Source organism: Leuresthes tenuis, unplaced genomic scaffold (assembly GCF_036924035.1).
Source record: "Leuresthes tenuis unplaced genomic scaffold, fLeuTen1.0.hap1 SCAF_11, whole genome shotgun sequence".
NCBI classification, from domain to species: domain Eukaryota; kingdom Metazoa; phylum Chordata; class Actinopteri; order Atheriniformes; family Atherinopsidae; genus Leuresthes; species Leuresthes tenuis.
Genome location: NW_027325365.1, coordinates 12,550,354 through 12,577,034, shown reverse-complemented (window position 1 = coordinate 12,577,034; position 26,681 = coordinate 12,550,354). Strand labels below are relative to the sequence as shown.

At 40.5% G+C, this 26,681-nt stretch overlaps 1 protein-coding gene across 7 annotated transcripts in view; it reads left to right on the top strand.

Moving 5' to 3' along the window:
* atp11c (ATPase phospholipid transporting 11C) overlaps positions 1 to 26,317 on the top strand; it is a 46,958-nt gene extending 20,641 nt beyond the window's left edge. For 2 of the 7 annotated variants that reach the window (XM_072395465.1, XM_072395469.1), the window contains exons 4-30: positions 1,735 to 1,815; positions 3,017 to 3,124; positions 7,385 to 7,513; positions 7,983 to 8,071; positions 8,644 to 8,694; positions 9,098 to 9,162; positions 9,273 to 9,354; positions 9,447 to 9,597; positions 10,896 to 11,093; positions 12,362 to 12,532; positions 12,860 to 13,068; positions 13,220 to 13,291; positions 13,402 to 13,475; positions 13,570 to 13,673; positions 13,787 to 13,968; positions 15,433 to 15,699; positions 15,844 to 16,021; positions 16,137 to 16,239; positions 16,351 to 16,496; positions 16,769 to 16,828; positions 17,490 to 17,617; positions 17,787 to 17,922; positions 18,014 to 18,079; positions 19,331 to 19,434; positions 19,535 to 19,691; positions 21,437 to 21,545; positions 23,720 to 26,317. In XM_072395465.1, coding sequence (XP_072251566.1) covers positions 1,735 to 1,815; positions 3,017 to 3,124; positions 7,385 to 7,513; positions 7,983 to 8,071; positions 8,644 to 8,694; positions 9,098 to 9,162; positions 9,273 to 9,354; positions 9,447 to 9,597; positions 10,896 to 11,093; positions 12,362 to 12,532; positions 12,860 to 13,068; positions 13,220 to 13,291; positions 13,402 to 13,475; positions 13,570 to 13,673; positions 13,787 to 13,968; positions 15,433 to 15,699; positions 15,844 to 16,021; positions 16,137 to 16,239; positions 16,351 to 16,496; positions 16,769 to 16,828; positions 17,490 to 17,617; positions 17,787 to 17,922; positions 18,014 to 18,079; positions 19,331 to 19,434; positions 19,535 to 19,691; positions 21,437 to 21,541 — 3,216 coding nt within the window. In that variant the 3' untranslated portion in view covers positions 21,542 to 21,545; positions 23,720 to 26,317. Of the gene's footprint in view, positions 1 to 1,734; positions 1,816 to 3,016; positions 3,125 to 7,384; positions 7,514 to 7,982; positions 8,072 to 8,643; positions 8,695 to 9,097; positions 9,163 to 9,272; positions 9,355 to 9,446; positions 9,598 to 10,895; positions 11,094 to 12,361; positions 12,533 to 12,859; positions 13,069 to 13,219; positions 13,292 to 13,401; positions 13,476 to 13,569; positions 13,674 to 13,786; positions 13,969 to 15,432; positions 15,700 to 15,843; positions 16,022 to 16,136; positions 16,240 to 16,350; positions 16,497 to 16,768; positions 16,829 to 17,489; positions 17,618 to 17,786; positions 17,923 to 18,013; positions 18,080 to 19,330; positions 19,435 to 19,534; positions 19,692 to 20,514; positions 20,606 to 21,436; positions 21,546 to 23,418; positions 23,451 to 23,719 lie in introns of all 7 variants that reach the window. The other 5 variants (XM_072395466.1, XM_072395468.1, XM_072395470.1 and 2 more) reach the window with 5 other exon arrangements.
* Positions 26,318 to 26,681: the final 364 nt, after the last annotated feature.

Below are 26,681 nucleotides of genomic sequence, written 5' to 3'. Positions count from 1 at the left end.
GCTGTACTTTCTTTGTCACATGAGTGTACACAACATTGTGAATCAGGTCAATTATGTTGAGATAAGAAAGTTTTACATTGTCAGAATCACTGTTTATGTGCAGACTCCTGTTATCCGTTGTGTCTTTATTATTCCCTTTTTAGCCACCTGTTGTACATTTGCCAATGATAATGAAACCATTGATCATTACTTGATGTATCAATGTCTTGCTGTTGATTGGTCAATGATAAATCCACATGTTTAGGATGTGAGTTTACATTGTGAACATTTTCTGTGTGCTTCAGTATGGTCTTTGTTGGGTTCGGCCACTAATAGCTGCACCTTAGACAAAGACCTCCTCCTCCGTCCGCTGTTGTCTCTTCTCGTGATTTACACATGCCAAACAGAGTGGTGTAGCTTTGCCCTCACATACATCAACTAGCGGTGGCAGAATCAGCTGAGTGTCTCCAGCAGCTTTGGTTGGAGTGGCTAGTTCTACGATGCCAGCTTGATTTGTGTAAGAACACATGAGGCTGGGCCAATTTGGCTGTGTTACTACCTTGTCAGCTGACTCAGAGGCGAATCAGCGGTGGATCAACTTCGACCCTCCCCTTTCTGACTCTGTACCTACACACACGGGATGCTGCACATTCATTGTGTGTCAGTCTTAGCTTGAAAAGGCAGATGTGATTCAACCCATCTCCTAGAAAAGTCAATTACTTCAGATTTGACTCCTCGGAATCTGCACTCCTGGAATGGTCTGTGTGCACTGCATCTGTCAAACGGATTTATCCTCCAGCTAATTGTAGTCAATGTAAGGCAGGATAGACTAGTAGCTTGCTGCTCTTCAGTGAGTAGGCGTGAACGGGGTAAAGTTTGTAGCTATACGCTCGTGTCGAGTTCTTTTCTTTTAATTGTTATCTGGGGCACAGGTGAGAAAAATACTGGAGACTGCATCAAAATGCATCTCCTGCACTTAGGTGAGCTGATGTCTATCTGACACTTCGTAGGGCTTCTGGTCAGAATACAAATGAGCACACAAGCATAGACATGTCGTGTCTGCGTGGTGTAATAATCAAATGAGCTCAGAGGGTGGGGAAACTAATCTGCATTCTGCAGGATCAGAAATACCAGGGCAAATCCATCTGATGGGCACACAAAGGCCATTTGTGTACCAAGTTGTTTGTTTTGTTTTTTTCCGATTTTGGCCTTTGTCCGGTACTACTCATAAACTGGCAATTTGGAATGAACCGATTACTGGTTGCTATTAGACACAAGTCCTAAAAATGCATCACATGTACACGTAATGTATTTCTAGACTCCCCTGCACACTTCTCAGTCAGGTAAGATGAGTGAAATGGAGCTTCCTGCTGGCCCTCTCTCATGCCTTGGCAGAGACACAGAGGTGTTGGCATGTCTGCAGATTAAGCACTCTTTCCCCACCTCACTTGATTAAAAGTTCTATGGCCCAGAACCTCTCTTGCTTCCCTCCAAAATGTAAATGTCTCCTGCCTGTTTTCTACCGATGGACAAATATGTGAAACAGTAGCTGCATCTAAGGGAGATGGAGCACATTGTGCAGTTTAGCGAAAGCCCCATCTTCTGAACGTTTTCCACACGCCGCCGCTGCTGCAGCCACAGCAACGTGCTGCAGCCGCAGCAACGTGCTGCAGCATCACTTCACAACTGTTTTTCATGTCATATTTGTTAACACTATTCTTCCGTGAAGCTAAATAGTTTTTTCTATCTCCACAGGTGATAGTGGACACTCCCACCAGCCCAGTCACCAGTGGCCTACCTTTATTTTTTGTGATTACAGTAACTGCTATCAAGCAGGTAAGACGCTGCCTAATGAGGCTGTGAGAGCTGATAACAGAACTGTTAGTTGGATTTCTGTAGCCATGTCCTCAATTCCTCATTGTCTTTCATCCCATTATATCCTCCCACCCTCTCCATAACATATCAAATCCTGCTTCTTTCATAACTCCCTCGCTGTGATTTTTGTATAAAGCAACTGACTAATGCCCTCTTGGGTTTTGTATTAATGTGTTCTGCTTGTGAGTTCTGATTGGGTTAAGATGAAATGGGCTCTAGGGGAGCGTGAGCAAATGGAGAAAGAGCGAAAGAGAGCAAGTCTATTACAGAGATAGGAATTATCAAGGGGAATCTCTGTTTCTTTTACTTTGTTGCTGTAATGTCCCAGCTTCAGATGTATTGTTTTAGGATTGGCTTTTTAGTCGATCTACTGCTGGGGCTTTGACTTGCACAATGCTGGGTGGGCTTCCTTCCACAAATACATGGGCCGCACTGATAGTACTGGACCACCTTCAGCCAGGCTTTGAAGTGGGACACCAAGGAGGTCTGCCTGACTTTAATATTCAGGCAGAGTTGAATTCTCCTAACCATACATGGGATGTTTCCCCACCTTGTCTCCTCCCTAGCATAATTCTCTACGTTACTCAACAAGATTTCCTCCCCCTATCACCCTAAACACTTATCCCATTTTCTGGCTCAAGCACAAACTTGGCACTCATTGCACTATCCCTCTCTGCCTCATGTACCATCTCCTCCATCACCATCTTGCAGTACTTAAGAAGTCTACAGTATATTTTGTATCTTATGTGGCTGCCGCCCAGACATATTTTTTCACCTGACTCAGTATTATTTCCCAGTGTAATGTTGGAATGCACGGCTGGACAATCTCCATCACGTTCTGCTGTTGCAGGCACTCTTATACATAATGATGACATACTGAATGTAGCAATTAACTTGTATGCACAGTTTTATTTAGTATTCTTCCCTTGGGATTGATGACAGCCTGTATTATCACTTTTATAACAGTGGATTTAAACAGTTTCTTTCATGGTCCACACCCCTGTTTGACAACCACTGCTCTGTTGTGTGCTACTCTGTACTGGTGTCACAGTGTTCTCAGTGTTCCATAGGTACTAATGCCACAGAGAAAATGTATACATTTGTATACATACATCTGCTAAGCAGATAATGCAGTTCTGATATGTCTAATCTGTTGCCATAGGGATATGAAGACTGGCTACGGCACAAGGCTGACAATGAGGTGAATAAGTACCCTGTGACAGTGCTAGAAGATGGCCGGAGGATACGGAAGGAGAGTGAGAAGATCAAGGTACCTTATGGCAGACACATTTTAACTTGGGTCGGTTGGAAAAATAGAGTCCAGAGAAAAGCTGCTTGGCATGAGCATGTTTGGAGTTTACACAGGGGAGAACGCGTGTTCTCTTCTGAGCTGATTAGGTGTTCCAACATGGGTGTGATAGTAATTAATGTATCTAGGGTATTGTGCTGAGGTCTTTTGAGTTTAATCATTCAGCGTAGTGCCACTTTACAGTTGTAAGTTTGGACATAAATGATTATAATCATTAAAGCACAACATTTCCAAATGAGGGAGCTTACAGTACCATGTCTGAGAGCTAACAATAGCACACGCAGCAACCTCAGTTCAGACTTACACACACCAAACTTAGAGGAAAAAAATGCTTGATTGGCAGTTTTGCTCTATGCTAAATTATTACATCTATGCAATTTGGCCACATGCACGTGGTATTCACGTCCTTTTTGCGTAACATTGTTGCAAATCATGTGATATACTGGCACAAATTTTGACCCGCACTGCAGATAGGAACATTGAAGTGATGTAATGGCCAGCTGGCATTGATAGTCGAGTCAATATCACAAAGTTATTCCTCTGCCACAAAAAAACACTAGGAACGTTGTGCATTCCTGTTTTCCTCTGGGTTTTGTTCACATTCTTTAAAGGCTAATGTTAACAAGTTTGTTCAGATATTACAAGTTTGACTTTGCACTGGTGAGTTCTGCTGTTGCACTGTTGATAACTGCATTCAATAACAAATCTGAACTTAGAATTTCACCAAAAAAAAGACAGTCGCCTACCAGGAAAAGTCATTGATCGCCTTTTTCATCTTCCTCCTGCGCACTAAAACCCTCAGTCATCTTCTTCAGTGTCCGAATTGAACAGCCTCAGAACTTTGTCACTCGCTTCAGTCTCTTCATTGTCGCTCTCACACTCTCATCTCAGGTTGATCGCCTTTAATTTAAAAGCTGCATCATATTAATTTTTTTCATTTGTTTTCCATGTTGAGGGTGTGTACAAATGACCGATTTTACAGTAATTTAGTAGTGTAAGTGTGTTTGATTTATCGTACAATTTCAATTAACTATTTGTTAATTTTATTGGTCTAATGTTACAAGGCAAAATGTTTTTGGCGGCATTAAAAAAACAAAAAGAAAGAAAGAAAAAAAAAAAAACATGTATTAGCAGCACCGTATTATAATAGTCCAGAATTTACGGTAGCTATTAATAACATAGCAAAAAGCAAGAACTAAAGAGGTTCAACTTCCCACTTTTGAGTTACAGCGACTGCATCACAGAAATTATAAGTAAAGCTAAACATGAGGAAGCTAAATTATTCTATTCTCAGCCACTCATGTGACTTAAAAGTGCCCAGTGCTAATCTGAATGACCCGGTTATTTATTTGATATATTTTCAGCTCTTGGCACCTCCAACCACAGTGAAAGGGTTGTGCTATGCACATGTTTTTTTAATATTTCCTTTTAAACTTTCTTTCTTTTAAAGTTTAGAGTAAACCAAATGAACCTGGCTGTGCTGAATGTGTAGTAGAGCTGCCAACATAAAGTATTCAAACCCAAAACTTAGCAGCTGTTTTAAAAGTGGTTCTGCTTTTTGCTTGAGAGCTCAACAGTGTGCCTCCAAACTTTCTGTTAGTGCTAAATTGAGCAGAGATAAAAACAGAAAACATTTCGCAAACATACACATTTTTTGTTTTTATATTTTTGATGTGAAATTGTCAGACCAAACTGAAGCTAAAAAGCAAGTTAATATCGAAAGGTTGCAAAAAAGGCACTCTCATGAGTTGCTCTTTAAGTCGGCTTTTGTTGCAAAACGGCCACCTCAGCTTGACAGGAAACCGTTTTAAAGCCTCTTCACTATTGAGCGTCGACTGATGGGACTTCATTGCATATTTTATCGCACTTTTACTGAATTATTTTAAATTGTTTCACTGCTTTTGACTGTTTAGTCATAACATGGGACTTGAATGTGCATTTGGATGTAGCCCAAGATAAGAAAGCTAAAGAACTCATTGCTGTCCTTGAAATGTTTGGTCTAACTCAGCATGTAAGTGAGCCCACCCATAGCAGGGGGCTCACTCTAGATGTGCTAATTTCAAAGGGTGCTGTCACATCTATAATGTGGATGTCGTCGATGTTGCTTTATCTGATCATTTTTGTTTTCTTCGGCTTGTCTGTTACACCCAAACCAGCAGTTGTTCGGGGAAGAGTCATTAATGACAGAACAGGTTTGAGAACACCCCGTCTTCTAATGTTGATGATCTGTTGAATTCTGACACATCAAGTCTCTTAAATGTTTTGGATACCATTGCTCCTGTCAAGGTTAGAATGGTTAAAAGTAGTCGGTCAGGGCACAGAAAAGGGAGTGCCGGAGAGCCGAACGGAAATGGCGCAAGTCAAAACTCCAGATTCATTATCAGGTTTATAAAGAAAAGCTATGCGTGTTCAACTGGACTTTGCGTAGAACAAGGGAGAGTTATTTTTCTGAAATCATCGAAAACTGTAGTAATAACTCTCATGTCCTGTTTGCTACAGTAAACAGATTAACAAACCCTCCAGTTTCACTGCCTTTAGAACTCATTTCTACATCTAAGTGTAATGAGTTTGCAATATTATTTAGTGACAAAGTTCAAGGCATTAAAAATGCAATAATTTACACAACACAAATAAGTACTCTGCAGCCAGCAAGACAACTATTTCACATCTGTCACTGAAAAAACAGTAGAAGAGATCATCTGCAGTCTGAGCTCATCGACATGCTGCCTTGATGAGTTGCCCACTAGATTTCTAAAGTCTGTGTTGAACAGTTTGTTACCACAACTCACTCATCTAGTTAACATCTCACTTCAGACTGGAACTTTTCCAAAGGCCTTAAAAACTGTTTTCACTAAGCCTCTTCTAAAGAAGAGCAATCTTGATGCCACAGTACTGAACAACTACCGGCCCATATCAAACCTGCCATTCTTAGGCAAAGTCCTAGAAAAAGTTGTATACAAACAGCTTTCTGACTTTCTCCTGTCTAACAATGCTTTTGATACTTTCCAATCAGGCTTTAGGCCCCACCAGAGCACTGAGACAGCTCTGATCAAGGTGACAAACGATATTCACATGAACACATACGCAGGCAAAGTCTCAGTCTGAGTGCTGCCTTTGACACAGTTGACCATGCAGTCTTATTACAGAGGTTAGAAGACTGGGTGGGAATCCCTGGTAGTGCTTTAAACTTGTTCAAGTCCTATCTGGAGGACAGGAAGTATTTTGTTGAAATTGGTAACTGTGTCTCAGACCAAATAGCTATGACCTGTTGGGTTCCCCAGGGGTCCATCTTGGAACCCCTATTGTTCAATCTGCACATGCTCCCATTCGGCCAGCTAATACGCAGCTATAAGGTGTCCTACCACAACTATGCAGATGATGCTCAGATCTATGTGTCATTGACAGCAGGAGAACACGGGCCTGTAGATACTTTGTGTCACTGCATCGAACAGATCAGTGTGTGGATGCAAAACAATTTTCTCCAGCTAAATTCAGACAAAACTGAAATCATTGTTTGTGGCCCACAGAAACAAGGAGAAAGTGTTATCAGTCACCTTGAGACTCTCTTTCTAAAACCTAATAATCAAGTTAGAAATCATGGGGTAATTTTGGGCAGACCTAAACTTTAACAGCCACATTAAATCAATAACATCAGCAGCTTTTTACCATCTAAAAAACATTGCCAGACTCAAAGGAATAGTGTCTAAACCAGACTTAGAAAGACTAATCCATGCATTTGTCTCCAGCAGGTTAGACTACTGTAACGGCCTGCTCACTGGGCTCTAAACGAGCTGTAAGACAGCTGCAGTACATCCAGAATACTGCTGCTCGAATCCTGACTAGATCCAGGAAATATGACCATATTAGTCCAGTGCTCAGGTCGCTGCACTGGCTTCCTGTCACTCAGAGAATAAACTTTAAAAACAGTTCTGCTTGTGTACAAGTTTCTTCATGGTCTAGCACCAAAGTACATCTCTGACATGTTAGAGCCATATGAACCTATTGGACTCTGAGAACCTCAGGGATGGATCTCCTGCTGGTGCCCAGAGTCGGGACTGAACAAGGTGAGGCTACGTTTCAGTTTTCCAGAAGATGTGAGACAGGCCTCAACTCTGACATTGTTTAAATCCAGGCTGAAAACAGCTCTATTTAGCTGTGCATATGACAACTGAAAGTATTTTATCTGCACTCAGATGCCTTTTTTGTGTGTGGTCTTTTCAGGTGGGAGACGTTGTGGAAGTGGAGGAAGATGAGACCTTTCCCTGTGATTTAATACTCCTGCAGTCTAGCCGAGATGATGGCACATGTTTCGTTACCACTGCAAGTCTGGATGGAGAATCCAATCATAAAGTAAGATGCTCTGCTGCCCCTCTTGTTTGTTTGTTTTTTAACCAACACGGTTACATGGGAAAATTTTGGCTTTGAAAAATAACTTTTATTTTCATTGATTATATCAGCTGTTAGTATGATGCATTTAAGAATGAGGCTTTCTTTTCTATAATTTCCTTAGTCTGCCTGACATGAACTAGGAATTGTATGAATAATTGGAATCTATAATAATAATCTATAAATAATTGGAATCGTTAACACACCATACAGCATTTCAAAGTTGTTATCAGAGACGATCCTCTCAGATTTGAATGCTGCTATAAAGAAGTTTTTCTCCTCTAGTTCCTCTTTTCTTTTTTCCTGTGTTCTTAGTGTTTATCGCACCATCTCAGTATCTCTTGAGCTGCTAATCACATGCACTTCCTGTGAGTGAGAAATAGAAGAAGCTAAAATGACATAGTGCCTGTCTCTGCCTCTTCCACTTTTCTAGACACATTACACTGTGCCAGACACAGAGAGGGATCTGGAATCTCTCAATGCTACAATTGAGTGTGAACAGCCACAGCCTGACCTTTACAAGTAAGGCAATCATCCTGTGGTCCCAACAGATTAACACCAGGAGCACGTGATGCCTTCAGATTGTCTGTCTATGGATTAGGACAATTCCATTAAAAGTGTTGTTATTAATCATAACGTGAAAATATAGACTGTTGAGGAGGGAGGTTCAGACATGCATTTGCATGCTTGTCTTTGGTTAGTTTTATATTTAGAATGGTAAGAGTTTTCCTGTTTATAATAATGTTGATCTTTCCACACCAAAGTTTATTATTCCTGCTTACTTTAATAGTTCATCTTAGTCAATAGATGGCCTTTGTTTCCCCCTTGGGGTGAGGAGTAGGAATGCTGTCATTAAGCTAAACACTTGAGTGCTGTTAGAAAAGAAGAGATGTTCTATGCAGAGTCAATAAAAATGCCTGCATGTTGGTGGCAGACCTCCAGTATTTAGTTAGCCTCGCATTGCATTTGCTTGGGTTTTGCTTCCAGGAGTTAAAATCCTCTCATATTAGAAGACTGAATAGTACACGAAACCGGTATCAGATGTACTTTTTACATGTAACCTCAGCTTCTGAGTATATGTTGTTTTGTTCCAGATTTGTTGGCCGTATGCACATCTACAAAAACAGTCAAGAACCTTCAGTGAGGTGAGAGCTCTCTCGCACAGCCATCTCAACCCACTTTAAGTGAGAGCAAAATCAAAGCACAGCTGCTTAAGCACTCATTTGTTTCCCTTTGCATCACCAACAAATCGCTACTCCATTGATCCTTCATTGCAGACGAGCATTAAAATTAAAACAGGCTGGCAGGGCTTTAGCCACTGCTTCCAATGCACTCCCACTGGCATTTATCATTGACTACTTTGTAATGGCCATATAAACAAATGCCAGCGTCCTTCTCAAGAACACTGGGACGCCTGGCCTGCAGCCGCACCGTCACTGCACATTTCAGGGTGGATGCCAGGTCTCCATTTAGAGCATCGAGCGGTGTGTGGATTGCACAGTTTGTGTGTGACTGAACACAGTTTGATCTACTGATGTGATTGTGTAGGTCTTTGGGCCCAGAAAACCTACTGCTGAAAGGGGCAACTTTAAAGAACACTCAGAGGATATGCGGTGAGTCAAAAGATATTGACTTTACGACAATAACTTGTTTTATTAAACATGGCTCATTATGGAAAACACCCTCCCTCGTCTTTTATTTATTTTTTTATTTTTTTCTGAAGGCGTTGCAGTTTACACTGGCATGGAGACAAAAATGGCTCTCAACTATCAAGGAAAATCTCAGAAACGGTCTGCTGTGGAAAAGTGAGTTTAGAGCAAAAACTGTCATCGGTTTTGAAAGTCATGACGTACATTTGATGCTCCTTATTTTGGACTCTCTAATCTTATATTTTCAGGTCCATCAATGCCTTCCTTCTGGTTTATCTTTGCATATTGGTAAGCAAGGCGCTTGTGTGCACCACACTTAAGTATGTGTGGCAGAGCAAGCCTGGACAAGATGAGCCATGGTACAACGAGAAAACCCAGAGAGAGAAGGACACAAATCTGGTGAGCGCACGCTTTAGAAAAATGCACGTTATGTGTCCAATGGAACACCACACTCAAAGCAAATCCTGAATCAGAAATGGTGCAGTTTGAACTATGATCTTTCTTTGCTAAAGCATCTGGAAAGTAGCACTTTGGTACTGTAGGCCAAAACGTAAGAAAACAAACAGCAGAGGTACAGGCTTCAAGCTTTAAGAGGTTGAGCCAAACAAATGAAAGTTTGCTATGAATATTTTATTGAGAATCCTTTCTGGACAGTGACTGTCTCCCTGTAGTCGGTAGAAAAAAAATGGGTTTCCTCATTTGTGTGCCTAGAATTGTTTGTGGGTTTTTCTGCCTTTAGTTTATTCAGAAAGAGAAGGTCAATCATTGACTCAGTATTTCCTAATATACCTAATTCCTAATATATTAATCCAGGCCATTACATTGCCTCTATTGTGGGTTCATTCAAATCATGAGAAGTTCAAAACTGTCTTCACTTGTTTTTGTTCCAGTCATTCGGTTTCACTTCAGATAATTCTCTTTCAGAACTCGCTTGTTTTTTAATGGTTTGGCTCGTTAATGGTTTGTGCCATGTGTTAATCCGTCTATGTTTTCTCATGTGAAGTATTCTTTTAATGATTTACTTGAATAGTGATGTGCCTGTTGCCCACCTCCTGGAGGGTGTTCTTCACATGGCTGGATGTTGTTGAAAGGATTTCACTTTACCAATCAAAGGTTCTCTCTGATCATCCACAACTGTTGACTTCTGTGGCAGTCCAAGTCATTTACTGTTCCAGATCTTTCAGAGCTTCCTGAGCTTTTTTTTTTTTCTTGTGACCGAATATCACAAAATGTCACAGAAACACCTGCAAAATTTGAAAATGCCACACTTTGATAACACGTGTTACGGGATGAAGTCGCCCTCTCTTTCACATGATAAATACTTACTTATAGAGGATTTTAGTTGCACCGAACGGCTCCATTCAAACTAGATATTTTCCAAGCTTAATGGAAGCTGACGTTACCGACCAGCTTGAGAGATGACTAACTTTTTTTCTGTTTTCAGAATGTTGTTTAAAACATTGTGCAAAATAAGGTATTCTATATACAAGTTTTACAGTGACATTGAAATAATGAGAAAAATATGTTTTTAGACTGGCAGTGGTTTGAAAGAATTAGTTATATTAGAATATGAATATAATGAGTAGTTGTATAACAGAACACGCTGAAATAAAGTGTGTGGAGGTGGTTTTCAGCCTTGTAGTCCCTGACATCTCGTTTAACTATGCGCTTGCCTGTTTGTTTTGTCTTCTCAACAGTACCTGAAGATGTTCACAGACTTCCTGTCCTTCATGGTGCTCTTTAACTTCATCATTCCAGTGTCCATGTATGTCACTGTGGAGATGCAGAAATTTTTGGGATCCTTTTTCATTGCGTGGGACAAAGATTTCTTTGACCCTGAAATCCAGGAGGGGGCGCTGGTCAACACGTCTGATCTCAACGAGGAGCTCGGACAGGTCAGCCAGATGGAAAAAGATTAAACGAGACACTTGAATTCTGCACATCTGTGTCTTTCTTAAACCTCTTCCACCTCACATTTTCCACTGAAAAATAATTTCTGGTTAAAGTTATTGAAGTGACACCCCACAGATTTTAGCCTTTGAAAACGGCTGTATTGCTTTCAGGAGCTCTTTTTGGAAAAGATAACCCTGGTGGGGAAAAAAGAGAGAAAAATAATGATAAAAAACTTTCTCTGAGCAGTAAATGTGTAGCATATGAGAGCAATGAGCAGGTGGAATGTGTAGAACAAGTGTTGGGACTATGGGTGTTGATACTCGGTCACAGACAAACACATAGGAGACTTTGGGCTCCATGAACACCTCAAATTGTGGGTGAATACGTGATTCTAAGCGCATCCCTTCATTCCTCCCATCCTCTGATCAACACACGAAGGTGACTTTATTACAGGTGATAGTGTCGAACAAGTTGTACATTATGATGCACGAGGTGGTGGTCAGAGCCGTCCTACACATACCCAGCAGGACTTAATTTATTACAAACCCCATTCGTAGAGATCGTTCCAAACCTGCTCAACAGATAAGATTGCTTGAGTCCGGACCTTTAATCCATGTGCTCGTCTGAGTCGGTCGATTGATTTGGCTTTTTCTTCTTTTACATTAAATTTAGATTTTTGGTTGATAAAGAATTGATCCAGGTGCCACAGGCGATCGAACCATTAGCCAATCAGCACCATAGGTATAGATGGCACCATAAAAAAGCTGTTTACAAGTATCAGACCTCTGCACAAAGCTCGCTGAGAAGATTTATGTTGCCCATACTGCAGGTCACACAAAAAGATGCAAAAGTGTAGCTCAGTGAATGCATAGAATTTAAAGCCTACGTTTCGTGTTTTAAGGTTTAATGAAGTTTATAAAAAAAGGTTATATCACAAATATGCAAAAGAAAAAAAAAAACTACATTTCTTTGACTTGGTTCACACTGAATGAAACTTTCACCATCTCAGATTGCCACAACTGTCCTCATTTTCCTTTTTAATTTTCTCTTTTGGCACACATACTTGAAACAATGCTGCTATAGATCAGTCACACTTAGTTTGCCAGATTACTTCAAGGTGACGCTACATTAAACTGATTAATGTGGTGTAATTCTTTCCGGCAGTAGTTAACCAATATTATTGTTGGAACCTGCCAAATTAGGAACAGAATTTTAATGGATCTGGATGAGTCTTATGTTGCTCCCCTCTCACCGATCCTATTTGCTGCAGGTGGAATATGTCTTCACAGACAAGACGGGCACTCTCACTCAGAATAACATGGAGTTCATAGAGTGCTGCATCGACGGTTTCCAGTACAAGTACCGGGACGCAAGCTCTGAGTTGGACGGATTCTGTGTCACAGATGGACCTGTGAGCAAACTACAGCAGAAAGCTGGCAGGGTGGGTGTTGTGGTGTCCCACCATCTGTTGTAAAAGTCACAAAATGTTTAACATATGGCCATTACATAGCTCGTTGCTCAGAAAGACCCTTCGTAGGTCACCCTCGTATGGTCTCCTTCGACATCTGAACATATGCAGTTAACATGGAGGAGAAAAAGTGGCTGGGTGCTCTTCACACGAGACCCTGTTAGCACTTGAGCAGTTGTTTTGATAAGAAGTCGATTAAGACGAATGGCTGTAAGTGAAGACTGTAAATATCAAGCTTAGACGGTGTTTAGTGTGTCTTATTTTAATGTATTGAACCGCTATAACTTCATGTGTCAATAGGAGAAAGAGGAGCTGTTTCTGCGTGCCCTCTGTCTGTGCCACACAGTCCAGGTGAAGGAGTCTGCAGAGCAGAGTCCAGGCCAAGGTCAAAAGATGGACCACGTGGACGGTTTGGGGGTGTTGGAAGAGGTGGTCGATCCTCCACATGATGAGAGGGGCTTTATAGCTTCCTCACCTGACGAGATTGCTCTGGTCAAGGGTGCCATGAGGTAAGAAACGAGTTTTCTCACAGACTCAGTGAGTTGAATTACAAAAATACACAACAGTTTTCAATATTTTAGGCTAATTTTTAATTTTTTTGTTTGTATAGCATATAAGCTAATCACCTGCCAATTTGCGGTAATTTGTCTCCATCTACAGGTACGGCTTCACATTTCTGGGTCTTGAAAGCAAGACCATGAAAATTCTCAACAGGAACAAAGATGTTGAAATGTAAGTCGATAATCACACAGAGGAACCTTTTTGATTTCAATAATTTTTCCTTAAAGCTGCGAATGCATGGCTCTTTATTCTTATTTTGTCTCCGTTTTGTTCCCCTGAAGGTATGAACTGCTTCACGTGTTGAACTTTGACCCAGTGAGAAGGCGAATGAGTGTGATAGTCAGATCCAAATCAGGTGAGCTTGAGACCACCGTCAGAGCTTTTGGATTTATTTCTGATTCAGTGTATGTTGCCATGCTGTTTGTGTTATTGTATATTTTTGTGCCCAGGTGATACGCTGCTTTTTTGTAAGGGAGCAGACTCTTCCATCTTCCCTCGGGTCAGACAGGAGGAGGTTGAAAGGATACGCATGCATGTGGAACGTAATGCAACAGTGAGTGCAAAGCAATTGTTTTCTTTTTTCCCAAATGTCCTTACAGCTATAGGGATTTTGCAACATATCACTTTGTGGTTTTGTGTTATAACTTCTATTGTTTCACTGTTTAGGAGGGCTATCGGACGCTGTGTGTGGCATACAAACATCTCAGTGCAGCTGAGTATGCCCAGGCAGATGAGGGGTTGAGGGAGGCTAGACTGGCTCTGCAGGACAGAGAGGAGAAGCTCATTGCTGTTTACAACCAAGTGGAGACTGGAATGAGTCTAATAGGAGCTACTGCTGTGGAAGATCGGTGGGTTCCAACACAACATACACAAACCATACAGCTTACACATCAACTTCAGATTTTAATCTTTTTTGCTTGTTCTTAAAAAAAAATTAATGACATTTTGCTGATTTCTTCTCTTTTTATTCATTGATTGATTTCTTTTCAGAAGTTTTACATCAACTTTCTTCCTTCCCCCCGTTACATGCTGTTAGAAAACTCATCTTTTTTATTTTAATCTAATTTAATTTGAGTTGTGTGATGACAGCCAAAAGTCCCTTTTATCAGACCTTTGTTAATGGAAGCTCACACTGCCACCTTGTGGTAATATGGCCCTCGAAAATCTTAGACTCACGATTGTAAAACAGGCCCGCTGTTTTTGACCTGTTTTATATGTATTGAAATTAGAAAACACACACAGAATGAGTGGAGGAATACACTAATTATGCACGCATGAGTGCATTTAATCTGTAAAATGTTTATGCTAAATATAATTTACATCGAAGTGTGAACCTAACCAAGTAGTTTTGTTGCCTAAAGTAAATTAGGTTCAGCATTTTTTTTTGGTGTCACATAACCAAACTGCCACTAGAAATGATAAGAGACAGTTCTAAATTTAACCTTGGTTTCAAACATGTTGTGAGCCGGTTTCCTGGCTAAAAGTCTGGTCTTTGACCCATTTATCCATCCCAATCTTGTTTCTGTGTCGACTTTGTTGCTCTCAGTACTGCCTCTTGAATTATGCACCACACGTTTGTATTTTTTCAGTTATTTTCCCCAGGGTCACAAAGCTATGATATGACAACACTGCATTATTACCTTATAGGAAACACAACAGCCTTCTGTACATCTCTGCTTACCAAGTGCTTAATCGCCTGAAAGCTTTATGTAAAAAAAAAGAAAGTTTGGTGCTTTTTCTTTTTTAAACAAAGAAGGCCATGGACAAAATGTGACATGGTGTTCACTGAAAGTTTTGTTATTGTGAAAATTTTTTCACAATTTAGGACTCCAGCCCTTTTTAAAACCTCCCAGAGCAGTCAGTATGGTTACATGGACTGGGCCACTTTTTTTATTTTTATTTTTTTACAAAAACTGCAAAGAGTGAGAATTTTGGAGCATGTGCTGAGCACCAAGGCCCGTTAAAGTTTAGTTTAGTGTATACAAAGTTAGTATATAAAGTTAGTGGTTAGTTTGTTATGAGAGGAGGTAATGGAAATGACAGATGGAGTGGGGTATCATCTGTGCTGAAGTGATACGAGAAGCCTTGTGTGCAGATGATCGGGCTTAACAAGGTGGTGTACATTGCAAAGACAAGGAGCCCGAGCACCGAGCCTTGGGGGACCCCTGTGCGCCCAGTCTTAACCTGGTGTTCATAATTTCCCATTTTTGGATTAATATATTCTTTTTCAACTGAATTGACTATAATTTTTTTTTTGGAAAAAGTAATCTTCCTCATGTCTAATTTCTTATATTTTTGTTGTTACTCTGAAGGCTTCAGGAGGAGGCAGCAGAGACTATGGAAGCCCTGCAGGGAGCAGGTATGAAGGTTTGGGTCCTAACGGGTGACAAGATGGAGACGGCAAAGTCCACCTGCTATGCTTGTAGGTTGTTCCAGAGAAACACAGAGCTTTTGGAGCTAACTGTGCGTACTCTAGAGGATGGAGGGAGGAAGCGTGAGGAACGACTGCATGACCTTTTGCTTGAGTACCATAAGAAAGCTGTTCAGGATGCACCACCAGTTAAGGCCGGTATTAACAGGTCAGTGCTTTGATTTATGATCTTAACCTATCCACAAAGATTGTTTTGAGAAGCTGTTATCTTTATATGGTTTAACATTCATTTAACCAAACTAATTCTCTGTTATGATTGTGTCTAATTCGTCTCTTCCTCTCTGTCTTATAGGAGTTGGTCTGTGGCCAACCATGATTATGGTTTCATCATAGATGGAGCCTCTTTATCGATGGTGCTCAGCTCATCCTCTGAATCCAATTCGAGTCTCTACAAGAATCTGTTTCTGCAAATCTGTCAAAATTGCACAGCTGTGCTCTGCTGCCGCATGGCTCCTCTACAGAAGGCACAGGTCAGAATAATTAGTAAAAATGTTGACCCAGTTTAATCATGAAATTGAAATCATCCTGTTTATAGTGACCACTTGGTAACTTTGTTTTTCTGCCCCTCTCTTGCAACATCTGCAGATCGTCAGAATGGTGAAGAACTCTAAAGGCAGTCCAATCACCCTTTCCATTGGCGACGGAGCCAATGATGTCAGTATGATTTTGGAAGCACATGTTGGTATTGGTAAGAAATGACTTGCTGAAGCGTTCTAAGCTCTCTACAATCAGCACCTCAAATATAGGTCATCGTAGCCTTGTGTTAAAGGTAATGTCATTTTTCGTCTTGGTGTTTCAGGCATTAAGGGTAAGGAGGGCCGACAGGCAGTGAGGAACAGTGATTATGCCATCCCCAAACTCAAGCACCTCAAGAAACTTTTGTTGGCTCATGGACATCTTTACTATGTTCGCATTGCACACCTGGTGCAGTATTTCTTCTACAAGGTAAGAGGAGCAGTTACTTTGACTTTTTATTCTTCCTAGAGCTTAGAAGATGTTTGGAGTTTGTACAAAGCTTATGCTTTCCAAAAAGATCACGCATTCACTTGACAGAATTAATTTGAACACTTTTAGCAAATTTTTTGTTTGAATTAGATCAGTGTGTTTTATTGTCCGACTCAGAAGGTTTTCACAGGGTTTTCTGAATGCATTTTATGTTCTTTGATGACTTGGAATGATCAGTGTGAACCTGTTCTTTCACTCTTGTTTGCCTGCAGAATCTTTGCTTCATCTTACCGCAGTTTTTGTACCAGTTCTTTTGTGGCTATTCCCAGCAAGTAAGTATGTTCTGAGTCCTGTTGAAGTTCAGACATGTCCTGAACTTGAAAAAAAGGGAGAGCCCCATTAAATCCCCTGAATACCGCATTCTCTCCCTCTGTTTACCCCTCCCTCACTGCCCCTGGGATGTGTGAGCTTTGTTGAAACAATGCAGTCATGTCAGGTTCTGCCACTCTGATGCATTGCATATAAATGTTATGCAATCTCAGCAGTTGTTTGTATCTGTGTACTGTTACAAAATATATTATTTAAAATACGTTTTAAAAATATGAATACAAAAAATGCACTAGAACACAAAAATTATGTTAGATATAAATGATATAAACTTAATTCGGTGTGTTCATGTCAGAAACAGCTTTTGACAATTAAAAAGTTCATCATATTTTGTACTTTCAGGCTGGTTTATGCCTTCTGTTTATGTGTCTGTTAAAGGCGAGGGTAGATATTGTCTTCTCTCTTATGGCCCCTGACATAGATCTTTCATAAGTACATGAAAGATGTGTATAAGCTTGCTGGTATGACCTGCTCAGAGTGTAAGTTATGCTGGCGTGTCTGTGTTTTGTCCTCTCCATATAAATAATCCCTGGTTGCCCATTCCCTCCCTCCTTCTCCATACCACCCGTTCCTTCCAATCGTCCCTCCTACTCCCATCCTTCCCAGCCCCTGTATGATGCCGCCTATCTGACGATGTACAACATCTGCTTCACCTCTATGCCCATCCTGGCCTACAGCCTTTTTGAGCAGCACATTTGCATTGAGGTTCTCCTGGACAATGCTACCCTCTACAGGTAAACTTGGGGAATAATTGTGTAACTTTGTGTTCTGTTGAGTGTAGCTGTGGTTGTTGTACCTACATTGATTTACTTCAAGAGCTGTGCAAGACAGTTTCCTAATCTCATAATTGAGGTTATTAGAGACATAAAGTCATGACTTTGTTCATCTTCCTCTTCTTTTTAGAGAGATTGCAAAGAATGCTATGTTGCGTTGGGGACCATTTCTCTACTGGACCCTGCTCGGAGTCTTCCATGGCTTGCTCTTCTTCTTTGGTGTTCGATATTTGTTCAGTAACCCAGCCCTGCAAGATAACGGCCAGGTTTGTTTTAAGTCATCTTCTAAATAGATGTGAAATGAAATCATTCAGCATAGTTTCCTCAATACTCTTTATTTGTCCTATTTGAATCCAGGTTTTTGGGAACTGGTCGTATGGAACTATCGTTTTCACTGTCCTCGTCTTCACTGTAACACTAAAGGTAAGCCCCACTCTGGGGATTTAAAAAAAATTCCTGTTAAAGCAGAAATGAATGTGTATTCTGAGTTTGACACATTAAAAGCATTTGACATATTACCCATCCAGCCAAGCATGAATGAATAAAACCATCACTAAGTATATATATGATCAGTCTTCTCTGCTCTGAGATGATGGAGGCTTGTCCACCAAAGATGTTGATCGACAGATCTCAGAAAAACTTTGACGAGCGACACTGATGGGACAAACGTAGCTGAGTTGGTTTTAAGTGAACCAAACTGCTTAGATGTAAAATAACAAACTTTTAAATGCTTTGATTACTTTCAACCTGTTAGCTAAATTCTCAACATTCCTAAACTATGTAATTTACATTCCCACGGCAGGCTTGTCATACTATGAAACACTCGGGGTTTCGACCAGTGTAGCATGCTAATGAGTGTTGGAGTGGTGCATCTGTTAGTTCCAGCCAGTCTGGTCAAGCTTTGTTAAAAAATCAGTTAGAAAAATTAGGTGAGTGTTGGCAATAATCCTCGACTCTCTTATCAATGTAGCTCTGCACAAAATAAATCCACTAAGTTAACTAAAGATTTAACTAAATCCACTAAATTAATTGTAGTTACTCTTCTAATAATTTTTTTCCTGAGTTGTTGCACAATCCGCAAAAACTGCCTTGCTGCAGTCCTGTATCTTTACAAAATGTTTCCGCCACACGTTTCAAGGTGTGTGTTACTCTGGTTAACATGTGCACATACTGTCCCCCAACAAAAGCAGTGCAAAAGTGTTAAGTTTGCCTAATAATAAACAGCATGAATCAGATTCTCCAAGCAGGCATGTTGCTCTTCCAACATCTCAACTCCACTTTTCACAAAATGAATCCAGCTTTTCTTTCGTCTCATTGTTCTCATTGTTGAACAGCCCGGTTCTGTACGTTCTGACATCAGGGAAGATGCGGTTCTTTGATGAAGACAAAACAGCTAGATACACAGCTAAAAAGGCAAGGTTGGCTAGTTCAAGGCTAATGTGTTGTAGCAGACCTGATTACATTACAGTTTTAAGCCCATACAGTCGAACACATGGAACATGTTTACCTGCGAATCTCTGAGTTTTCCTGAATCTGATTTGAAGGAACAGTGCAGCATTTAAGTCAACACGATGGGATGTGTCATGCTGAACAAGTGTTTCTTTCTTCTTCTTTTTTTTTTTTGGTCCCTTGGATTTAAATACAAGCTTAAGTAACTTCATTCCACCTTTCTAGCTGGCTCTGGACACCCGGCATTGGACATGGATCAACCACTTTGTAATCTGGGGTTCCCTGGCTTTCTACGTGTTTTTCAGTTTCTTCTGGGGAGGAATAATATGGTGAGAAAACACCTCAAGATTAAATAACAAATGTTCATTCTCGATAGACTTATTTTTAGTAGCTCTTGCCATATAAACTAAAGTGTTACCTCTCTTGCAGGCCTTTCCTGAGGCAGCAGCGTTTGTACTTTGTGTTTGCCAACATGCTGAGCTCTGTGTCAGCCTGGCTGGTCATCATATTGCTTATTTTGCTCAGTCTACTGCCAGAGATCCTGCTTGTGGTGCTCCGCAAGCCTCGAGGACCCCACGCTCGACAGGTAAAGCTGAAACAGACAAACATACGCACATATTTGTACATTTGTTTTGCGGGGTACGTTGTCCCTTTTTTTTGTGGATTAAAGAGTAATGGTAATCTAGACCTTCAACCAGGGCAATAGGGGCCATTTGGATGGCTAGATTGTCACTACTGCTTGATCCACAATAGAAAATGCCTACCTTACTCCTGCAAAAAGGAGAGGTAAAGCCAAGCTGAGGAACTGTGATTGGGCCTATGTCTTCTGTATTCATACTGCTTATATTCAGTCCCCAATTGTTGCAACAGTTTTAATGAAAGCTGGGGACACAGAATTGACACATGTAAGTTTCTTTTTTTTGTTTGCTTGATCCTCCAATAGGTTTTCTTCAGACTTGTTTTGTCACACTTGTTTGTATTCCAAGCAGCTGAATGTTTTTATGGATGTGGCTTTTGGGTGTTTCCCACATTTTGGAAGAAAAAGAATGTTGAGTCTGGTTTTCTTTTGCACAGAGGACTAGAGTTGAAAACTAGCTAAGCTGACACATTGTACACACATTTATATGGATACTTTTATGTTTTGTCACTAAGTTGATGGTGTCAGTGAAGGTTATAAAAGGTTATAAATCTTCTCATATATATACATTTTGTCTATAGATTGAAATGACTGTTTCTCTACTTAGAAGTATGCTTTAATCTTTAAGTATTTGGCTCTTTACAACCCTGCTCATTCTTCACTTTTCCTACTTTGTTTTCCTAACTGCTGCTGTTGCACTCTGACACATTCTTCTTATCACTTTCACCCTTTTATTTTTTCTCTTTTCCTCTCTGGACTGTCCTCCCTAAAGATGAAGCATCGACTTCCTTCCTCGGGGACATCTACTATCTTCATGTTGTCACAGACCGTTAGCACTCACAGCTTCTCATGGAGTGACTGAGGTCTCTCTTTTCTTTTTTTTTTCTCTCTCTGTCAGCATTTATTCTTAAATCTCTTCCTGAGGAATTTCTGTGTGCTTGGAAACTTGCTTGTTTCCTACTTGTTGTGTCCTTCCTCTCCCACTGTCAGATTCCTTCTTTACGCAACCAAGTTAACATTGATTAAAGTCCCACTCTGTTGGACAGATTTAGTCAAATTACATCCTCATTAATGCTATCCTTGGAAGGCCGCATTCTAAACCTTGATTCAAATGCCTTTCTCTCGTTATGTGTATTGAATTGGAATGGTGCGTGCCCATCTCTTCCTGCAGTGTGGAGTAGGACAGGGTGTTCGTACTGAAAGCGTACAGTCAGTCTTCCATCCTTGTCTGTCCAGTTGTTACAGTCAATGTCTTATCAAGCTGCCTGTGCTGCTCCAATGCCTGCTGCCTCCGCATGTCCAGTCAGGTGACTGCAGCACGTCAAAGCACCTAAACTTACCTGCATGAGGCTTGAAGCCGCAACCTCATCCTGGATCCTCAACACAGTCCCTGAAGTCTGTCTCTTTGTGTGTTTTAGTTCATGCATTCAGTTGAGAAGTATAAGGGTAGTAGATGTGTCTTATATGGACCATTTTATAGAGTTTAGACTTCTGAAAGTTATTGCTAGGAAAAGGTGTCTCGAAAGGCACATGGGCTAATTCTTCATTGTCCGTTGTCCACTTTTGAAGTCTTTGTGAATGTATATGTTTGTGTTTGTGAATGTCTGTGTGCAAGAGAAAGCACAAGATGGAGAAAAAGAAGTGTGTTTGTCAGCGTAGTGACATCACTGGTGTCTCTTGCCTCGCCCTTCTAGAAGAAGCCGGCTCAGTCGGGCGCGGGAGGCCTCCCGTCTCCCCGGTCTTCAGCCAGGCCCCTGCTCATGAGAACCTTTTCAGATGAGTCCAATACTGTCATTTAAACAGGTACCAGCCCACTTCTAGGCCATTCAAGCCAATCAGTGACTCGCTCCCACTAGTAAACTCCCTCCAGCAGTTCTCGTCTCTAACTCTTGGTTAACAAGGAAATCAAAGGCATAATGCCACGAAGGCCCTGTTTAATGGGGCGCACTGTGTTCTTATGTGTTGTGTAAGCTGATATAGGCTGGCTGAAGAGATGCATATTTTCCTGTCACTGTTTTCTTCTTTTCTTTTTGGTTACTTATTTATTTATTTTGGTCAAAATGATTAGATGGTGCATTTATTTAACATGCGAATTCATATCTCGACCCAAAGCTATTGCACAGACACATGCTCTATTCAGCCTCCCTTTGGATGCCCAGCTTATTACCTTCTGCATGTGCTTCTGACGCCCGTTTTTAAATTGTTTTACTTTAAGTCCATCTCATTTTCCAGGTGTGTCTGAGTGTGAGGTGTCAGGTTTGTCTTTCTATCTGGTCATGTGAAAAAAAAAACCCAGAGCTGGTCTGTGATTGTCATTCCTCCACTTTCTGACATTCTCGTACTGACATTCAATGGTTGTTTTCTCCTGTGTACATATCCAAGTCTGCACTGGTAGCTGTCTGCTTCTTTCGTGGCAAATAATGGATGCGTTTGTGAGTGTTGCACTTGAACTGCATGTTGTGATGTTTGCGTAACTTCAGCTCAGACGCTGCTGAATTACAGGGGACAGACAACAAAATAACTGTCAAATGAAAAAATAAACGCACAGCATTTCTACTATATTGGCATTTGAAATATTGAAAACTTATGATGATAAAAACACTTTTCCAAAAAAGTTGGTTCCTGGTGTAAAATGTGAATTAAAACAATGTAATCAGCTGCAAATCTCAAAAATATATATGTTGAATGTAAGATATTTACTTATTTCACCAAATAAATTAGCTCGTCTCAGGTTTGGTTAATTGGCAGCAGGTCAGTAACACGATTTACTATAGAAAGAGCACCAGAGAGGAAGAATCTCTGACGTAAAGATGGAACAGTTTATGGAGGTTTAGCAATTTGCAAAAAAAAACGCATCAAAAGAATGTGGAGAAATTTCAGAATAATGTTTTCTGCATTAAAACAGACATGATTAAGGAAATCACTACGTGGTCTCAGGAGCACTTATGCTAATCAGAAATATGATTTGTAAACAGTTTTTTGTGTTTGGCCACTACCTCCTCTGGACTAAAGAGGAGTGGCACCTTCCCTCTTGCTGGTATGGAACTGGCAACTTGGCACCGTAGGTTTATACAGGTTTTAGAGCAACATATTCTCCCATCCAGGTGTTTTTGTTTTTAAGGCCTTGCATATTTCAGCTAAACACCACGATGCATCTAATACAACAGCATGGCTTCATAGTAGAAGAGTCCAGGTGCTGCACTGACCTGCCTGCACTCCACAGCTTTTACCAATTAGACACATTTGACACATCATGAAATTCAAAATATGGCAAAGAGGACCCGAAGCCTGTCCTAAGTTGCTGCCATCAATTTCAAGATGAGACTAAATGTTTTTCTTGAATTAGAAATATTCTTATTGAGATTTGCAAATCATTCTATTCAGTCTTTTTTACATTTTACACAACGTCCCACCTTTTTATGGAATTGGGGTTTTGATAATGCTGTGCCAAAAATGCTCAAGTTATGAAATAAAAGGGCATTTCTTCACCTTGTTTTGCACTTTCTTGATTTTTATTTTTTATTTTAAATTTTTTGTCCGCCCCCTGAAGGTAAGCTGTGGAGAATGGTCACACCTTACAATCACTATTCACCAGGGTCATTGACTGCCTAACAGTAGCACCAAGCTTTTTGTAACAGCTTTCACTTGTTAACTTGGATTTCTATTCTCCCTGTAGCTGTCAGACTGTGGCCTCCTACAGACATCCAGGTAAACCTCAGGGAGACTGCCCTAACACTGTTTAAATCTGCCTGCTGAGCTTCGACAGATCAGTTGACTTGGATGGAATCTTAACTAATGTCTGTTAATTGACGGTGGTGGGAAAACTATAATTATTCTGGCTTTCATGTGCATTGCTATGTAGCCAATCACTATTTGTTCTTTGATTGGGAATGATTTCGGGATGTGTTGTCCTCCTTGCCAGTACTAGCTGTTGACAAAAGCATGAATTAAAGTCTGTTCACTTGTGCTGTTTTCAGATCGCAGCTGTCACACCATTATCCTACAAGCACCTGAAGGAGCGCCAGTAAAAGGCAGCCCAGACTCAACAGTGGCATCAGCCTCATTCAGGGTTCTTGTCAGAGCCATCTGAAAGGAGGTGGAAAAGACGGGGGGGAAAAAAATCGGAGGAAAAAGCCGTGCAGATTGGCCGGTGGGGATTTAGAAGTCATTTGACTTGCATCTTTCTTATCCGTCCTTTTCTGCCAACCCTACGCATGCCTGCAGAGCAGTGCCCTGCATTATTTTATAAAATGTGTACTCAAATGAAAGGCATGAGCTCTTTTTTGTTCACTTTTTTTTTTTTTTTAAATATTAACTTGCAGATGAATGCATACATGACTGCCTTGTCAGTAGCTATCTACAACTGCCTTGTTTTAACAGGCAGTTGTAATATCCACCCCAATAAATTACATAGGAGTACATCTGCATGAGAGAAGGCTCAAAAGGACACTCAACTCCACTGATGTTAGGTCACTGTATTCTGCTAACCATTTTACTTTATTCTCAATGGTTCTTCTATAAGATATTATTATCTTTCACCTTTTCTGTGCTTTTCTTTTAAATGATTATTATATATTTTAAGAGAAGAGATACCTGCATCTACCGATCAGAATCCTCCGAGATGAAAAGTTACTGAATGGGATTTCAGAACTGCGTCGTTCAGCACGCAGGCCGTTACGACAGTTTTCTGGTTTACAGATGTTTACGTGGTTCTCTGATTCTGTTCTTAAATCTGTATCGAGTACTAAGTTACAAGCGCGATTAATGGAGGCCATATTACCACTCAATCCAAAAACGTGCGTTTGTGTGTGTTTGTGTAAGACTGAGTGACAGATTAGAGACTTTAAGCATATTCCAGCAATGAAACGTTGCTTGGAGCATGACCTAAATATTCCAGCCTCAGCGATAATTTAAGTCAGAGTCCAATATAAGATTGAAGAAATTAATATATGTGCTGTATTGTATATTGCTTAGAGATGTATTTTAGCATCTGCTCAAAGCCAAAAAAAGATGAGCGTGGTGTGATCAGATTGCGTCCACTCATGTGTGACCTGAACGTTCCAGGCCTGTTTGTGTGTGTGTGTGTGTGTGTGTGTGTGTGTGTGTGTGTGTGTGTGCGTGTTGCGGAGGTGAGTGTAAATGTCCTGGATGAGAACAGCCAGAAATGCCTGTGTGTATTGGAGACTAGGTTTACTTGAACTTCGATGTACTTCGATTAGACTTTTTCTGCACTATTAAGGTAACTGGTTTCTTCATTTTGAATATGATCACTAAGGCACGTTTAATATGAACCTGAACACACATGCACATATTCGGTAGATGAGATGATGTTACACAATCAGTAGCCCACACACTTTATACACATATATGCACACATGCACTAAAGCCTAAGTAAGGTGTTTATATTCATTATGTAGTGCTCATATTTTGTCTCAAAAGCTAAAGTTTGAATTTAAAGAAAACCAACTCCAGATCTGTAGAATCAGCATAGCTGAATCCACTGTGAGACTACTGTTTCTGGTCAGATCTGCTGACCCTTTATTCCTTCTTAAACTCATGTGTAGTGCTTCATACATTCCATTTAAACATAAAATGATTTCTGACACTTTTAGATACTCTTTTGGACCGTTTTTTTTTCTCTTTTTTTTTTTTCCCACAAGCATATATTATCTACTAGGTATTTATTGTTAAGTGTGATTTTACTCACAAATGTTATATTTTTATTACATGAATCTTTTTTATTGTGCAGGATGTTGAGCTTTGTGTCTTTGAGTTAGCCTGTTGCGCTCCTACCTTGATGTGAGCCTGTTCAAATCCCATTTGATAAGTCAACAAAGACGGGCAGCCCCTTCCCAACACACTCCAAACTCTGTAAAATTAACCTTAGAGCCAGTTTCTTTATGGTTTACTACAACCATTATCACTGCTAAATTCTATCCTTGTACTTCTAACCCCAACTTTAGCTTGATGAAGCCAATACAGTCAATCTTTACAGACTGGTAGATATACTCATAATGCTATGATCTACATTTAAGAATTAAATTGAGTTCATCTCTGCAGAAATATACATGCCTCAGCATCATTTCTTGCTAAATTACTTTACTGTTGGAAATGGAGACTGTTTTCTACTCTTGACATGTCCCCTCTAGATGAAACAGATGTCAGATGTGTGTATGTGTATAGAAAGAGGGGCTGCCTGCTTTGTTAACAAATGAAAAACCTTGAAGTGACATAAAAATGCTATTTTCAGAGCTTAAAATATGTTTGAATCTAATGTTTTGCCTGTCTAAATGAAGCGTTAAAATGAATTGATTGTATTTTTAATGCAACTTTTTCCAGCCAGTTTTATAAGAAAATTAAAATGTGGGGGGTGGGACACAGCAAGAGGCTACGTGGTTGTGGACCTGTCTGTGGAGGTGGACACCCTCAGGCACCTCAGGCAGGCACACCTTGCCAACTCCAGCCTTTTGAGTCTCCAGCTTCAACACTCCAAACCTCCAAGCTGAATGTACCTCTTTGAAACTAGTATATTCAAAAGATTTTCTGTAATAAAGCAGAATGTTTTGAAGATAAAACAGATTGCCTTGTGATTTGTTACACTGTTGTGTCAGCAGATTCTGTCTGATGTAAAGATCTGTGACTGTGTGGGCGGTTGTGTGTGTGTGTGTGTGTGTGTGTGTGTGTGTGTGCGCGCGCATGGCCATGCGACCACACTAAGCAGATGCTGTGCAGTAATGAGATGGCTGAGAGGCTAAGCTGGATCAGCTGAGTGGCTGCATATCAGGAAGGAGTACCGCTGCTCTCGTGCTGCTCCGTGTGTGGCCTCAAATCAAGAAAACGTCAAACACTGAGTCACAGCATGGAGAAGATATGTACACATACCCATTCTCTCAACTCGACTTTGTATAGAGTTGCTGATCTATTCAAAGGAGTTGTGGG